The sequence below is a fragment of the Lynx canadensis genome, chromosome E3 (genome assembly GCF_007474595.2).
Source record: "Lynx canadensis isolate LIC74 chromosome E3, mLynCan4.pri.v2, whole genome shotgun sequence".
Classification (NCBI taxonomy): Eukaryota; Metazoa; Chordata; class Mammalia; order Carnivora; family Felidae; genus Lynx; species Lynx canadensis.
In genome coordinates, this window is record NC_044318.1 from 4,148,220 (window position 1) to 4,163,807 (window position 15,588).

Genomic DNA, 15,588 nt, shown 5'->3' on the forward strand with positions numbered 1-15,588 from the left:
ACCACTTACTGGGTGTATTCGTTTTCTGTGGCTGCTGTAACAAATGATCGCAAACTGGGTAGCTTGAAACGCTAGGTACGTATTCTGTCACAGCCCTGGAGGCCAAAAGCCAGAACGCAAGGTGTTGGCAGGGCCTTGCTCAGACTGAGGATCCTTGCCTCGACCAGTTTCTGGTGGCTCCGGGGGTTCCTTGTCTTGTAGCCACATCACTCCAGTCTCTGCCTCTGTTGTCACATGGCCTCTTCCCTCTATGTGTCTGTCTTCACGTCACGTCTTTATAAGGACACCAGTCAATGGATTTAGGGCCTGCCGTGATCCAGTATCATCTCATCTTTTTTTTTTTTTTTTATGTTTTATTATTTTATCTTTGAGAGAGAAAGAGAGACAGAGTGTGAGCACGGGAGGGGCCGAGAGGGAGGGAGACACAGAATCTGAAGCAGGCTCCAGGTTCTCAGCTGTCAGCACAGAGCCTGATGGGGGCTTGAACTCACAAGCAGTGAGATCATGACCTGAGCTGAAGTCGGACACTCAACCATCAGAGCCACCCAGGCACCCCAGGTATCACCTCATCTTAACCAATTACATCTGCAAAGACCCTATTTCCAAACAAGGCCACGTTCAGGGGTTCTGGGCAGGCACGAATTTTGGGGAGGACATTAATCAACTCAGTACACAGGTGATCCTAGCAGTAGAAGTTAGAAGGTCCCAGCTAATCACTCCTCTTTATTCCCAGATTTTAATTAGAAAGAGCCAAGTGGAGATCTAAATATTAACATCAGGCCTGATGACTCCAAAAGGTCAGGGATCCCTGCTGCTGTGGGGTTAGAGGAAGCAATGACTTGAGGCCAAAACAGGACCTTCCTTCCACACCTGCATTTCCCATTCTAGACTTTGGGACCCATCTTTGGGGAAGGTGGACATGGTGGAACTTGGCATTTATTAGAATTAGGTTCAGGGCACCCCGATGGCTCAGTTGGTTAAGCATCCAGCTTTGGCTCAGGTCAAGATCTCACAGTTCATGAGTTTGAGCCCCATGTCAGGCTCTGTGCGGACGGCTCAGAGCCTGGAGCCTGCTTTGATTCTGTGTCTCCTTCTCTCTCTGCCCCTCCCCCACTGTGCTCTGTCTCTTTCTCTCAAAAATAAATAAATGTAAAAAAAAATTTTTTTTTAGATTGTCCATGCTCAAATTAAAAACCTCGAAATGCACAAGGTGGACAAAAGTGTGATGGAGCAGGAGCTGAAAGAGGTGAGTGAGCAGAGACTCCTCTCCCCTCCCGCCCCTGCATCCTGAACCCAGCTCTCCCACCCAGGGCAATGGAGTCATCTAGACAAGACGAGACCAGGCAGAGAGCTTCCCAGGTTCCTTCCACCTGTATCGTATAGAAGGGCTGGGGAAGCTTCCCCAAAGTTGTCCCATCAACTCCTATTTTCAGTGACTCAGGGTGAATGACGGTTTGTTACTTGCACTTAAAAATCAGGCAGCAGCTTCTCCATCACGGGAAAACCTTGGCTTACACCTGATAGCTGTGTCTGAGCCAATTAGACCCCGAGGTTGAATTTCAGCCAAGGCCAGGTGTTCAGGGTCCCAAACTCGAAAACACGGACCAGAGTGGTCTGATCCCGCCCCCCTCCAGCTTTCTTCTTCTGCCACCCCAGCATCGCTGCCGCTCTGAGTCCCCTCTGTCCCCAGAAAGCCGACAGGAGCACCCTGGCAGGCAAGGCGAGCCGAGCTGACCTGGAGACGGTGGCGATGGAGCTGAACGAGATGATTCAGAGCATGCTTTTCAGGGTCGTGACCCACGAGAATGACTGGAAGAAGACTGCGGAAAAGCTGAGCAAGGACCTGAGCACCAAGGTGAGTACCCCTTAGCAGTCGTCTCCTGCTGTGTAACAAGTGACCCTGAAATGTGACAGCTTGAAACGACAAACGCTCTACAGTTGCCGAGGGTCAGGAATTGGGGAGCGGCTTAACTGAGTGACTCGGGCTCTCCCATGAGGCTGCAGTCGAGATGCTGTTGGCGAGACACCTCACTCCCTCACCACACGGACTTCTCACAGAGTGGCAGCCAACGTCCCCAGGGCGGGTGGCCCAGGAGAGCGCAATGGAAGCTCTGTCAGCTTCTATGACTTAGCCACGGCGCATCAGCTCTGTAGTGGCCTCGTTCCACAGGCCAGCCCTACCCCTTGTGAAAGGGTGTGAGCAGGGACGATCTTGGAGACTGACTGCCATACTCTCATGCCTGGGCAAGCAAGGGGGCAGGGTGGGATGGGGTGGGGTGTCTGCTGATAATTTATTTATCCATGCATCCTTTACTGACCACCTGTGATAAATGTTGCTAACGAGTCACAGCCCCTGCCTTGATTTGTACCATCCAGTGGAGAGACAGGCACAGTCAGACCAACAGTTATACTTCTGTGTGGTTCCTGCAGCAGGGGCTCAGAATCAGGCAGCCCCTCTGAGCAGCAGTGTGCCCCGAGTGCTACGACCTCACTGAGCCTCAGATTTCTCATCTACAAAACAAGGATTTGTTCATTCATCAGCTATGCGCTGGGCACGTATGACGCTCGTCACTGGGGATATAACAACAATCAAAACAGATATGGGATGTGTTTCTCATGGAGATGCCCTTGTCTTTCTTTGTTTTCCAAATGTTTATTTATTTGTTTTTGAGAGAGAGAGAGCGCGAGCAGGGCAGTGGCAGAGAGAGAGAGAGAGAGAGAGAGAGAGAGAGAGAGAGACATAAAATCCGAAGCAGGCTCCGGGTTCCAGGCTGACAGCACAGAGCCTGATACAGGGCTCGAACTCACGGACCGTGAGATCATGACCAGAGCCAAAGTCGGACGCTTAACCGACTGAGCCACCCAGGCGCCCCTGGAAACACATTTGTCTTAAAAATCACACAAATCAATGCAGAATTGCAGCCGGAGGAACTATGGTCATCTACAGAACAACTGACCTATTTTTCTTCAGTAATTCAATGATAGGGTGGGAAAAAAAGTGGAGACAGAGAGACTGTTCTAGATGAAAAGTGTCTCCAGAGACAAAACAACCCAGTGCAGTCCATGAGGAGTCCTGGCTTGTGTCCTGGTTCAATTGAGCCAAGTCTACAAAAGGGCTGGGAATGAGAACAGTCAGGAATTACTGTTCATGCATTGGGTATCACGTAGGAAAATGTCCTCACGAGTACGGCAGTATTCATGAGTGAGGTGTCATGGTCTTTGTAAGTTTTCAAAAGATACCCCATCAAAAGAATAAGGCAGATGTAGCAATCTGTTAAGAATGATGAACTCCGGATGGTGGGTGTATGGGGGTTAATGATTCTGGTCTTTTCACTTTTCTGGGTGTTTCGATTTCTTCCTAATAGAACGCTTTGTAAATTTTTGTTTTAAGTGCTTTTTCTTTTCTTCCTGTGTTTTTAATTGTGGCAGAACTCACACAACCTAAAATTAACCATTTGAAGTGACTAAATCCGTGGCATTCAGTACATTTATAGTGTTGTGCAAACACCTCCCCTATTTCAGATATTTCCATCCCCCACAAAGAAGCCTGTGCCCATTTATACAGACACTTTCCAGCCCGCCCTGCCCCCAGTCCCTGCCAACCCCTGGGCTACTTTCTGTCTCTGTGGCTTTGCCTATTCTGGACATTTCATGTAAGTGGAATCATACATCCTGTGACCTTTTGTGACTGGCTTCTTGACCTCAGCATCATGGTTTCAAGGTTCATTTACGGATCAGACTCCCCATTCTTTATCATGGTTGAACAATATTCCATCAGCCGGATAGACCACATTCTATTTATTCATTCATCTGTTGATGGACACTCGGGTTGTCTCTACCTTTGACTATTATGAATAATGCTTCTGTGAACATACACGTACAAGTTTTTAAATCTTTTTTCAGAAAGTTTATTTATTTTGAGAGAGAGAGAGTGTGTGAGCATGTGAGCAGGGAAGAGGGAGAGAGAGAGAGAGAGAGAGAGAGAGAGAGAAAGGATCCCAAGTGGTTTCACACTGTCAACGCAGAGCCTGATGTGGGGCTAGAACTCAAACTGTGAGATCATGACCTGAGCTGAAATCAAGGGTTGGACACTCTACTGACTGAGCCAGCCAGTCAGCTGCCCCTGGAACGAACACCTTAAAAATTCAAAAGTCCCCCCATGGAAAGCAGTCTGGCAATTTCTCAGAAAGTTAGATATAGAGTCCTATACAACCCAGCACTTCCTACCCCTGTAGCCAACAGAAATGAAAACAGGTCCACGCAAAAGCTCGTACAGAAATGTTCAAAGAAGCATTACTCATAATAGCCAGCGGGTGAATGGATAAACAAATTGTGGTCTCTCTGTACAGTGGGCACAATGAGATATTATTCAGCCATAAAAAGAAATGAAGCCCTGATTCATGGTATAACCCATGAACCTTGAAAACATGGTGCTGAGTGAAAGCCAAACACCAAAGGCAACAGAGGATGTGACTCCATTTATACGAAGTATCCTAAACAGGCAAATCCACAGACATGAACGGGATCAGTGGTTGCCTACACCTGAGGGTTTGGGGGAAACGAGGGGCCATCGCTAATGGGTACAGGGTTTCTTTGGGGAGTAATTAGGATGTTCCAGAACTGGTCACACTCATGGTCACACAACTCTGTAGATACACTAAAAGCCGTTGTAAGTATACTTCATACTCAGTGAATATGTGTCGCATGTGTGAATCTCAGGTCTGGGGACCGCTGGGAGAAATGTGTCTTGGGCCTGAGGGCCTCAGTTGAGCAGTAGTGCTGATTTTATCTTTTGGAGGCAGTAACTGGCAGTATTTCTTTGCCTTGGCTACTGGGGAGCTCACTTTGCAGCTCCATTCCGGCAACGGTGTGCGTTAGGGGTATGAACCGTAACCTGAGCTTGATCGTGTCCCCTTTGCTTGACCCCCTCGCTTTTGCTGTTCACTTATTTATTTATTTTTTTTTATTAAATTTTTTTTTAACATTTTATTTATTTTTGAGACAGGGAGAGACAGAGCATGAACAGGGGAGGGTCAGAGAGAGGGAGACACAGAATCCGAAACGGGCTCCAGGCCCTGAGCTGTCAGCACAGAGCCTGACGCGGGGCTCGAACTCACAGACCACGAGATCATGACCTGAGCCGAAGTCGGCCGCTTAACCGACTGAGCCACCCAGGCGCCCCTCGCTTTTGCTGTTTAATCTTGTTACCCAACATTGGGTAACTTTGCTGCAGATCCTTTTCTTGAGCAAGGTGGGGTGTGAATTAGTTGACTAAACCCTCTTTTCTTCCCTTTGGCCGTGTGCAGCTGGCCCACAGTGATTTGGATGACCTGAAGAAAGACGTGGATGAGGTCTGGAAAATAGTCAGGAAGCTGCTGATTGAAGGCCTCCGATTTGACCCTGACAGTGCTGCTGGCTTTAGGAAGTGAGCTCCTCCTGGGTGGGGGTGCACCTCCCAGAGGCTGGGGACAATACTCTCTCTCCAGAGAGGAAATGAGATGGGTATCCCAGAGGATTCTGGAAGGAAGGATTCCAGACCTGTGGACCCAGGGAGAAGGAGTGGGGCTTCCCAGCTTGGGGGTTGAGGGTGGGATGGGGCTGAGGGCACCCCCGAGGGGGGCATCTCTGGTCTTGGCTGGCAGAGGGGCTCCAGGAATGTATCTGCTCCAAAGCCCTTTTGCTGTGAATGAGGAGACTGAAGCTCACGGACGGTAGGGGCCATGCAGGGCCTCACAGGGAGCCTGGGTGGATCTGGGACTGGAGCCTGTCACTATTTCCCCCACCCCATCTAGAGAGAGTCCTAAGCAGAGGAAATCAATGTTGGGGGGGGGGGGTCTCCTGTCCTAAGATGACCCCTCATCCTTCCAAATATCCCCTGTGAAGGGCAGCTTTCCAGAAGGACCCTGGTTTTAAAGACCTCCATTATGTTTGGGCCAGACACATAAGCTGCACACGCTTTGTCCCCCACTGCTGCAGGTGGCCACAGGTGGGGATCCACAGGGGCCAGCAGGGCAGACTTGAGCTGGGCCAGGCCAGCGGGAGTGGGTTGTGGAGGGAAGTCCTGACCCTGTGGTACAGACAGGCCTTCCCCACGGGGCAGCAGCTGATAGCCGGGTGTCTTCCAGGAAACTGTTTGAGCGGGTGAAATGCATCTCCTGCGACCGGCCCGTGGAGATGATGACCGGCCCGTGAGTACCGCCACCAGGGGGCGTCTGTGCCCAACCCCTCTCTTCTGGATTCCCCAGAATCGCCCAGCCCTACCTGCTCTGGGGGGGGTGGTAGGTACATGATTTAGATGTTCATCTGGCCCTATACACCATTCTGTACACATCATGTCCTTTGCTCCCTGTCCTGGGCAGGAGCACCGGCATCCCCTCCTTTGCCAGCCCTGCCTGGTGTCCCGTGTGTGCCAGGGTCAAGGTCAGCTCCAAAAGCAAAAGGATGGAAGGAAAGTGGGGAAAAGCTGAACTTTGTGGGACTTTGTTGCATGTATTTTTAGAGTCTAAAACTTTTGTTTATTGAGGTGAGATTCACATAACATAAACGATCTTCAAGTGAACAATTCAGGGGCTGTCTGGATGACTCAGTTGGCTAAGCATCCAACTTTGGCTCAGGTCATGATCTCATGGTCTGTGGGATCAAGCCCCGTGTTGGGCTGACAGTGTGGAGCCTGCTTGGAATTCTCTCTCTCCCTCTCTGTTTCTCTCTGCCCCTCCCCCTCTCCCATTCTCTCTCTATTTAAATAAATAAACATTTCTTTAAAAAGATACCTTAGGGGGCGCCTGGGTGGCTCAGTTGGTTGGGCGGCCGACTTTGGCTCAGGTCATGATCTCGCAGTCCATGAGTTCGATCCCCGCATCGGGCTCTGTGCTGACAGCTCAGAGCCTGGACCTTGTTTCAGATTCTGTGTCTCCCTCTCTCTCTGACCCTCCCCCGTTCATGCTCTGTCTCTCTCTGTCTCAAAAATAAATAAACGTAAAAAATAAAAAATAAAAATAATAAAAATTAAAAAAAAATAAAAAGATACCTTAGGGGCACCTGGGTGGCTCAGTTGGTTAGGCATCCGACTTCGGCTCGGGTCATGATCTCACAGTCCGTGAGTTCGAGCCCTGCGTCGGGCTCTGTGCTGACAGCTCAGAACCTGGAGCCTGCTTCGGTTTCTGTGTCCCTCTCTCTCTGCCCCTCCCCCACTCGCCTCTGTCTCTCTCTCTCTCTCTCTCTCTCTCTCTCTCAATCTCTCAAAAATAAAACATTAAAAAATTTTTTTTAAGATTTTTTTTTAAAAGATACCTTATAAAATATAAGATGTTATTGTGGCTTAAATAATATGGTAAAGTATATGAATGTTTTCGGTGCAACCTGGTGAATTTGTATGTGTGTATACACCTTTATAACCACCTCTCAGATCAAAGTGTACAACAGTTCCCGCTGCCCAGAAAGCTGATATTTTACTTTGTTTTCATTTTTGTTGTTGTTTAGGTAAAATACACATAGCGCAAATCAATCATTTTAGAGTGAACAGGCCAGTGGCATTTAGTGCATTGACAATATTGTGTAACCACCACTCCGGTGGGCATTTCCACCAACTTCTCTGTTTCAAGGATTTACCTATTCTGGTTTTTAGTTTTATAATCAGAACGGTTGTTCTTTATGACATTTCAAAGATCACTGGGGCTCTTCAGAGCCCTTGTGCAGTGGCCCCATGCTGCAGATGTCTCTAGAAAGTAGGCTGGGTTTGAGGTGCCTGGGTGGCTCAGGGTGGTAAAGCATCCGGCTCTTGGTCTCAGCTCAGGTCACGATCTCACAGTTTGTAGGTTCAAGCCCTGCGTCAGGCTCTGCGTTGACATCATGGAGCCTGCGTGAGATCCTCTGTCTCCCTCACTCTCTGCCCCTTCCCTGTTTATACATGCTCACGCTCTCTCTCTCTCTCTCTCTCTCAAAGTCAATAAATAAACTTGATGGCTGGGTTTAAGGGAGGGCTTCCTGGAGGAGGGAGCCCAGGGCCATCTGCTGGCCACTTGCACCTCCCACTTAACTCTTGTCCCCCAACAGGCAACTCATCACCATCCGCAAAGCCCACCTCCTCTCGCGGCTGCGCCCCGCCAGTGCCAACAGCTATGAGTACCTGCAGCGGCAACGGATGAGGTGAGCGGGCTGGGGGTCTGCCCCATAGAGGGGGTCCTCAGGGGCCCGGGAGCCCTGCAGACACATCAGCTCCAGTCCCGGGATCCAAAGGCGGTCCCAGGGCATTGTCAGCCATCTGCAAGGGAGCCGTTTTGGGACAGCCGTGGCTGGGGCAGCAGATGGCCTGGGAGAGAATCGCAGAGAGGGATGGGCTTATTTACTGGGCATCTATTATGGGCCGAGACGACTGGGGAAGGGTTCTCATTTAAGTGTCATGACTCTTATGAGCTAGGATTGAGGTGCCTGCTTCCAGCTGGAGGAAATAAGCGAGGACCGTGGCCTCAGGCTTGGTGTGGCCAGGCGGGCACTGCGCTGAGCGCTTGGGCATACCTGACCTCAGTGAATCCTCAAGCCTTCCCTTTGAGGTGTATTCTGTCATCACCCCACTTCATAGTTGAAGAAACTGAGGCTCAGATAACTTAGCCACCTGCCCATGTGGGGAAATGATGGCTGAACAACTATCACAGCCACGTAAAGGGGAGGGCCATGGGGGGGCCTGTGCCTGACACCCCCCACCTTCCCGTGCCTGATTCCTTCTTGAGATCAAAGGTTCAAAGCCTTCCATTGGCAGGCCAGACTGGGGTCCCAGGGGTAGGTGGGGTCTGGGGGAGCACAGGACTCGATTTTTCCCCTCTGCCCCAACTGTGCCTGTCCATATCCACTCGCCAGCCCATAGTGGCCCCTCAAACTCAAGCTGGAAGAAATTCCAATCTTGTCTTGCTATTGGTCAGGCCCTTGGGCCCACCCTGCTGCTCCTCTGGGGCAGAGGGGTCTCCCAACAGCTGCTGTCCTACCTGTCCTACCCCAGGGAACACCAGCAGCTACAGCAGCTTCAGGATCTTGAAGACCAGGACAGGAGTCTGGATGCGTTGGGACCCCAGCAGGACTGGGGCGACGGCCCCAGCAATGATGCTAACCTCAAGTTCAAGTCCTATGACTTGTCAACATTCTACCCCTACGGGGACCCTGAGGTGTTGGACTACGACACAGTGAGTGCGGCAGAAGCCCGGGGCATGGGCGATCCCCGGGGGAGGCTGTGCTCTGCCAGGCCTCTGTGTGTCCTAGAGAGGCAGGCAAGGACTCTCCCTGACCTGGGGCCCGGGCCATCTAACAGGCCGAGGTGGACATTCTGGGAGTGGACGGGATCCTGTACAAGGGCCGAATGATCAACCAGGATGGGGCACGGCCTTCGACGGGCATGGAGAAGGAGCTGGCAGGTGAGGGGTATCAGGCCTTCCGGGGAGCCCCCACCCTCAATGTCCTGGCTTTGCTGGGCAGCATGAGGAGGTGCAGGTGGGGCTCAGAGCTGGCCCCATCCCTGACTTGGGGATCTTCAAGTGGCAGGAGGCCTTCACACGGCTACTTGAAAAAACGGAGCCCTACTATATGCCAGGTGCTGCACCGGGCACCGGAGAGGCAGTGGGGAGCAAAGAAAGATGGGCTGCCCGGGGTCTCCACATGAGTGGGAGAAACAGAATGTAAGCAAATAACCTGAAGGGGAGGATCCATTGTTAGCCATAGCAATGAATAGCTGACCAGAGGGGAGCGCCCTGGTGACGAAGGATGCTGGCCTAGGGAGGGGTGCCAGATGGCCTCCCCAAGAAGGATGCTGGGCTGGGGATGGGAGGGTTGTAAGGAGAATGCCAGTCCAAGGAGAGGCATCTGATGAGGGAATAGGGTAAGCTGGATGAAGGGGTCGGGTGGGAAGAAAGTGGTCCAGGTGGGGGGGAATAGCGGGTGCAAAGGCCCGCGGTGGGGAGAAGCCAGGCACAACTGGAGTCAGGAAGGTGAGTCTCCCTGTGGTATGGAGACTGGGAAGGGGTTGGGTATGATGAAGAGATATGCATAGACCCTGGAGGCCTGTGTCCTAATGTCCCAGGTAGGTGAGGATTGGGTTAGGTGGGGACACATGAATCAGTCACTCTGATTGCTGCAGCATCAAAGCCCCTGCTCCAGCTGGCTCCTACCCGGGACCCCAGGCCTCAGCTCCAGCCATGGGCCGGCAGTGCTAGAAGGGGTACCTCCTCTGCACCACTCTTCAGGGTTTTCTCCTTCCGGAAGAGCCATACACTTCTCCGTTGTAGAGGGACCCTGGAGTCCCAAAGTGGCTGGAGGGTTAAATTCTGCCCATGGTTTTCTTCCTCACCCTGCTTTGTCCCCATTGACTTGAGGACTAAATACCAGGTATGCAAGAAAAGGAAATGGGACTGTTTTATTGGGAATGCTGGGCAAAGAAGAGCCCGCATTAGTGTCCTGGGACACATGCAACAGATGGCCGCAAACTGGGGGGCTTAAAGACAAAAGAAGTTCTCAGAGTTCAGGAGCCTGGAAGTCCAAAATCAAGCTGTCACAGTGCTGTGTTCACAACCAGGGCTCCGGGACAGGCTTCTACCTGCGTCTTCCAGCTCCTAGTGGCTCCACACGTAACTTGGCTCATGGCCGTGTCCCTCCAGCGTCTGCCTCCGTCTTCTTGTGGCCTAATCCCTGTGTTTTCTCCTTTTCTCCTGGAAGGACATTTGTCATCGGGTTTAGGGCCCACCTTAACCTGGGATGAGCTCATGTCGAGATCCTTAATTACATCTGCGAAGACCCTTTCTCCGAATAAGGTTACATTCCTAGGTTCTGGGGAGCGTATCTCTTTGGGGACCACCATTCAACACACTACAGGTCCCTGCGCTGGCCCAGGAGGTCAGGACACCATCTGAGCCCTGCATTCCCCCGGCATGGGTCCGGCTCCCCCTGGACAAGCCTCAACCCCCCAGCAGTGGCTGCTGTTGGGAGGGGACTCAGGCTAAGCTTCAGGGGTCACTGGGCAGGGTAATAACCATGGTGGCTAATATTTAATGAGCCCCGAGTTCTTGCCAGGCCTGCACCGTCTCCTTTCAGCCGGCAACAACCCAGTGAGGCATTGCACCAACGAGCAGGTGAGGGCCGCTTGCTGGAAGGTGGGGGAGCCCTTATCTCCACTCAGGCACTAGACAGGGCCCCTCTCCACCTACCTCCCCTGGGCTGTCACCCAGAGGGTAGGGCTTCTCTCCCCATGGCTCAGTCATTCTTGAGACCCACGCAGCAAAGTAGGACTGAATCAAAGGACACCTCAACTGCTTTGTTCTGCTTGGGGACAACAAAGTCTAACTACTTTTAGAAGCTGCTTCGAAACCCGCCTGTGGCCAGATCTTTTGACCAGATTGCTCTTATCACTCATTTATTTACTCAAAAGAACATTCTAATCCAAAACAGACTCAGTATCTAAACCTAAATGAGCCAGTGTGAGCCCTGCCCAGGCCCAGCCTGGCCCCAGATGCATTAGTCTGTTCATATCACTGTCCAGCGTGCCCTGCCATTTACTCAGTTCTTTGCCAGCTGGGGGCCACTGAAGGGCATCTGGCCGGCCTGTGCCCTCCAGGTGCTTGCACTGAGTCAGGAGCTCAGGCCGGGGCAGAGGAACACCCAGTCAGTCCCCAGTGAGCCGTGTCCCCATAGGAGGGTGGTGGACGTGCCAAGGCTAGTGGTTCTCAGGCTTGACTTTTGAAGAAGTGCCCTGGAAGGAAGGCTAAGTTCAGGCAGGACTCAGGACGTAGGAGGAGGCAGGCAGGGGGGCGTCACCAGCCTCAGCCCTCCTCACCAGCTTTGGGTGAACTGCCTAAAACACACACAGTGACCGGGCCCCTCCCCAGCTCAGAACCTGTTGGTAGGAGTTTCCTATGGATGCTGTAACAGATTACCCCAACCGAGTGGCTTAAAACAACCCACATTTATTTTATCTTAGTTCAGGAGATCAGCAATCTGAAATGAGTATCACAGGGCTAAAATCAAGGGATCAGCGGGTCTAGTTCCTTCTGAGGCTCTAGGGGAGACCATTTCCTTACCGTTTCCACCTCATTCCTTGTCTTGTAGCCCCTTCCTCCAGCTCAAAATGTGTCTCGCCGTCCTTACCTCCCCTTCTCTGAGTCTGACCCTCCAGCCTTCCTCTTTAGAACCTCGTGATTCCATTGGGTCACCTGGATCATTCAGAACGCTCTCTGTCTTGAGATCCTTAACTTGATCACATCTGCCAAGTCCCCCTCTGCCAAGTCAGGTGACAGTCACAGGTTTTGGGGATTGGAACAGGGACATCTCAGGGGCATTGCCCCCAGAGTCAGGCTCCTTGGCTGATCTGTGGGGGGGGGGGGGCTTGTCCCCTGTATGCCCCTCCCTTCAGCATCTCAGAACTGTTTGCTTGTCTCTCAGTGAGCCCAGCTGTCTCCCACCTCTGCCCAGGCTGTGCATCTGCCTCCAAGCCCTGGAGAATCTGTCTCATCTGCCAGAGCTCAGGGTCCCCTCCTGTTGAGAGCCTCACGGCTCCTCAGCTTCTGGCTTATGCAGAGGTGGAAAAGCCACAGAAGAGGGCCCAGAAGGAGCAGGTGTTGGGGTCAGATGGCGAGTTTGAATTCTGACCTACAGAATCCAGGGCATCAGTAAGACCTCAGGGAGAGTGCTGGGTCAGAACCCTGTTTCCAAGCCTCGCTGAGTCTCGATTTCGAACCTGTGCCCTGGGCCCACGTCCCTCACCTTGGAGGGAAGCAATATGACAGTCTCACTGGTTGGCTGGTTGGCTGGTCCAGCCTGAGACCTGGGGATGGATCCAGGTGCCACCAGGTGATCAGAACGGGGGCCTGAGAGCGCCCCTTGATTGGGCATCTGCTTTTATGCAGAACCCACAAAACACATTGGAGTTAGTTCTTAGTACAGGCTCAAGAAACAGTAGATACAGACCTTAAGACATAGTTAGGAATGCAAGAGGTTTGGGGGTGGGGTGGTTAACAAAGAGGAGGGAGGAAAGGGAGGAGGCAAGCAGAGACCCCCAGTGGCCAGGCCCTGTGCTCCCGTCTTTGGCCTGAGGTGCTAACAGCCCCTGAGGTGCTAACAGCTGGAGGCTCTTGGCTCCCTGTACCCCTGCAGCTGAACAGTGAGTTGTTTTTTCTTCCTTCCTTCCTTCCTTCCTTCCTTCCTTCCTTCCTTCCTTCCTTCCTTCCTTGTCTTTCTTTCTTTCTTTCTTTCTTTCTTTCTTTCTTTCTTTCTTTCTTTCTTTCCTTTCTTTCCTTCCTTCCTTCCTTCCTTCCTTCCTTCCTTCCTTCCTTCCTTCCTTCCTTCCTTCCTTCTCTCTCTCTCTCTTCCTTCTTTCATATAATTTATTGTCAAGTTGGCTAACATACAGTGTGTATAGCATGCTCTTGGTTTCCAGAGTAGGTTCCCATGATTCATTGCTTTACGTACAATACCCAGTGTTCATCCCAACAAGTGCCCTCCTCAATGCCCATCACCCATTTTCCCCTTTCTCCTGCCACCCCCTCCCATCAACTCTCAGTTTGTTCTCTGTATTTAAGAGTCTCTTATGAGTTTGCCTCCCTCCCTGTTTGAAACTATTTTTCCCCTTCCCTTCCCCCATGGTTTTCTGGTAAGTTTCTCAGGTTCCACATATGAGTAAAAACGTATGGTATCTGTCTTTCTCTGACTGACTTAATTTCACTCAGCATAAGACCCTCCAGTTCCATCCACATTGCTGCAAATGGAAGGATTTCATTCTTTCTCATTGCCAAGTAGTATTCCATTGTATAGAAAAACCACACCTTCTTTACCAATTCATCAGTTGATGGACATTTGGGCTCTTTCCATGGTTTGGCTGTTGTTGAAAGCCTGCTATAAAGTGAGTCCTTTTTCTTTCTTTCTTTCTTTCTTTCTTTCTTTCTTTCTTTCTTTCTTTCTTTTCTTTTCTTTTCTTTTCTTTTCTTTTCTTTTCTTTTCTTTTTTTTGACCTGGGTTATTTCTTATTTATTTATTTATTTTAATAATAAATTTATTGTCAAATTGTTTTCATACAACACCCAGTGCTCATCCCAACAGGTGCCCTCCTCAATGCCCATCACCCACTTTCCCCTCCCTCCCACCCCCCCATCAGCCCTCAGTTTATTCTCAGTTTTTAAGAGTGTCTTATGGTTTGGCTCCCTCCCTCTCTTTTTTTTTTTTTCCTTCCCCTCCCCCATGGTCTTCTGTTAAGTTTCTCAGGATCCACATAAGAGTGAAAACATATGGTATAAAGTGAATTCTTTCTTAAAAGGGAGGTCCACAGAGCACATCCTGCTGCCACACGGCCCTGGTCATTCATTTGGTCATTCCTGCGTCCTTCTTGGTGTCAGGCATATTTTAGATACCACTGGGGAGACCCAATGTGGTCAAAATACAGTTACTGCCCCCTTAGAGTTCTTACCCCATGAAGGACCATAGGATATAAATAAATAAAAAGTTCACTGAGTAAGATGAAACACGGAAGTTGGGGAGAGAATGGCCAGGGAGGAGTCCCTGGTGAGCTCACGAAGCAGGAATTGTCAGGACAGCCAGGAAGGACACAGGTGTCCAGGCAGAAGGAACAATCTGGTGTCCATCGTGGGAAGGAGCTTGGTGCCTGTAACTCGTCCTGAGAGCCAGGCCCGGGCCCTCCCCTCACCCGCATCCTCACCCCCAGGGTCCCTCTTCTTGTGCACCCTTTGGTCTGGGTGGCCCGTCATGGGGACTCTTGGCTGGATAGGGAGAAGGAGATGTGTTGGGTTCAAAAGTGAAGGACGGAGCCAGAGCCTAGAGGCCAAATGTTGTACAATCCCTGGTCTGTGAAAGGTCCAGAACAGGAATATCCCAGAGACAAGAAGTGGATTCGTGCCTGCCAGCGGTTGGGGGAGGGAGGAAGGGAAATGAATATTTCATGGGCACAGGGTTTCCTTCTGGTGGGATGAAATGTTCTGGAACTAGCTAGAGGTGGTTGTCGCACACCATTGTGAATGAGCGTTAATGTCACTGAATTGTTGGCTTTAAATGGTTAATTTTGTGGGACGCCTGGCTGGCTCAGTCAGTGGAGCGTGTGACTCTTGATCTCGGGGTTGTGATTTTGAGCTCCACATTGGGCCCAGAGGTTACTTACTGTGTGTTGTGTGAATTTTATCTCGAAAAAAAAAAAAAATTCACACACACAAGGTGAGGGATGAGAGGGTGGGGGTGGGGGCATGATGGCCGTGGTCTGGCCCCAGGGAGAACATCTACGCCTCAAGAAACTCTGGGTGGGAGGAGGGATCTTCCACGAAAGAGAGGCTGAGGGGCAGGTGTGTGCAGAAGGTGGGCAGGTCTGGGAAACGGTGAAAGGGCCTTTGCAGGACAAGTGGGGAGTCTGGGGTCAGGCGGAACTCTGCAAGAGTCCTCACCCATTCCTCTGTCTTCTCCTTTCTTTTCCCCTAAGCTGTGAAGGTTCCGCATCCCCCAACTCGAAGCCTGTATGATCGTGAACGCCCGAGTGCCTTGTTTGGTGCCATCTACCCCCGTGAGTACCTGCCCTCCGAACACCCTGGCCCAGCTGGGGTCCTGGCAGGGTCTCTGGGG

General features: G+C 51.3%; 1 protein-coding gene across 1 annotated transcript in view; it reads left to right on the plus strand.

Annotated features, from left to right (window-relative positions):
* The window catches only part of CE3H16orf96 (chromosome E3 C16orf96 homolog), a 39,049-nt gene that overhangs the window by 19,352 nt on the left and 4,109 nt on the right, over nt 1-15,588 (plus strand). The window contains exons 10-17 of the mRNA XM_030301546.1: nt 1,172-1,246; nt 1,691-1,855; nt 5,307-5,425; nt 6,126-6,188; nt 8,053-8,145; nt 8,993-9,173; nt 9,299-9,401; nt 15,449-15,529. Of these exons, the coding sequence (XP_030157406.1) occupies nt 1,172-1,246; nt 1,691-1,855; nt 5,307-5,425; nt 6,126-6,188; nt 8,053-8,145; nt 8,993-9,173; nt 9,299-9,401; nt 15,449-15,529 (880 nt within the window). The remainder of the gene's footprint in view (nt 1-1,171; nt 1,247-1,690; nt 1,856-5,306; nt 5,426-6,125; nt 6,189-8,052; nt 8,146-8,992; nt 9,174-9,298; nt 9,402-15,448; nt 15,530-15,588) is intronic.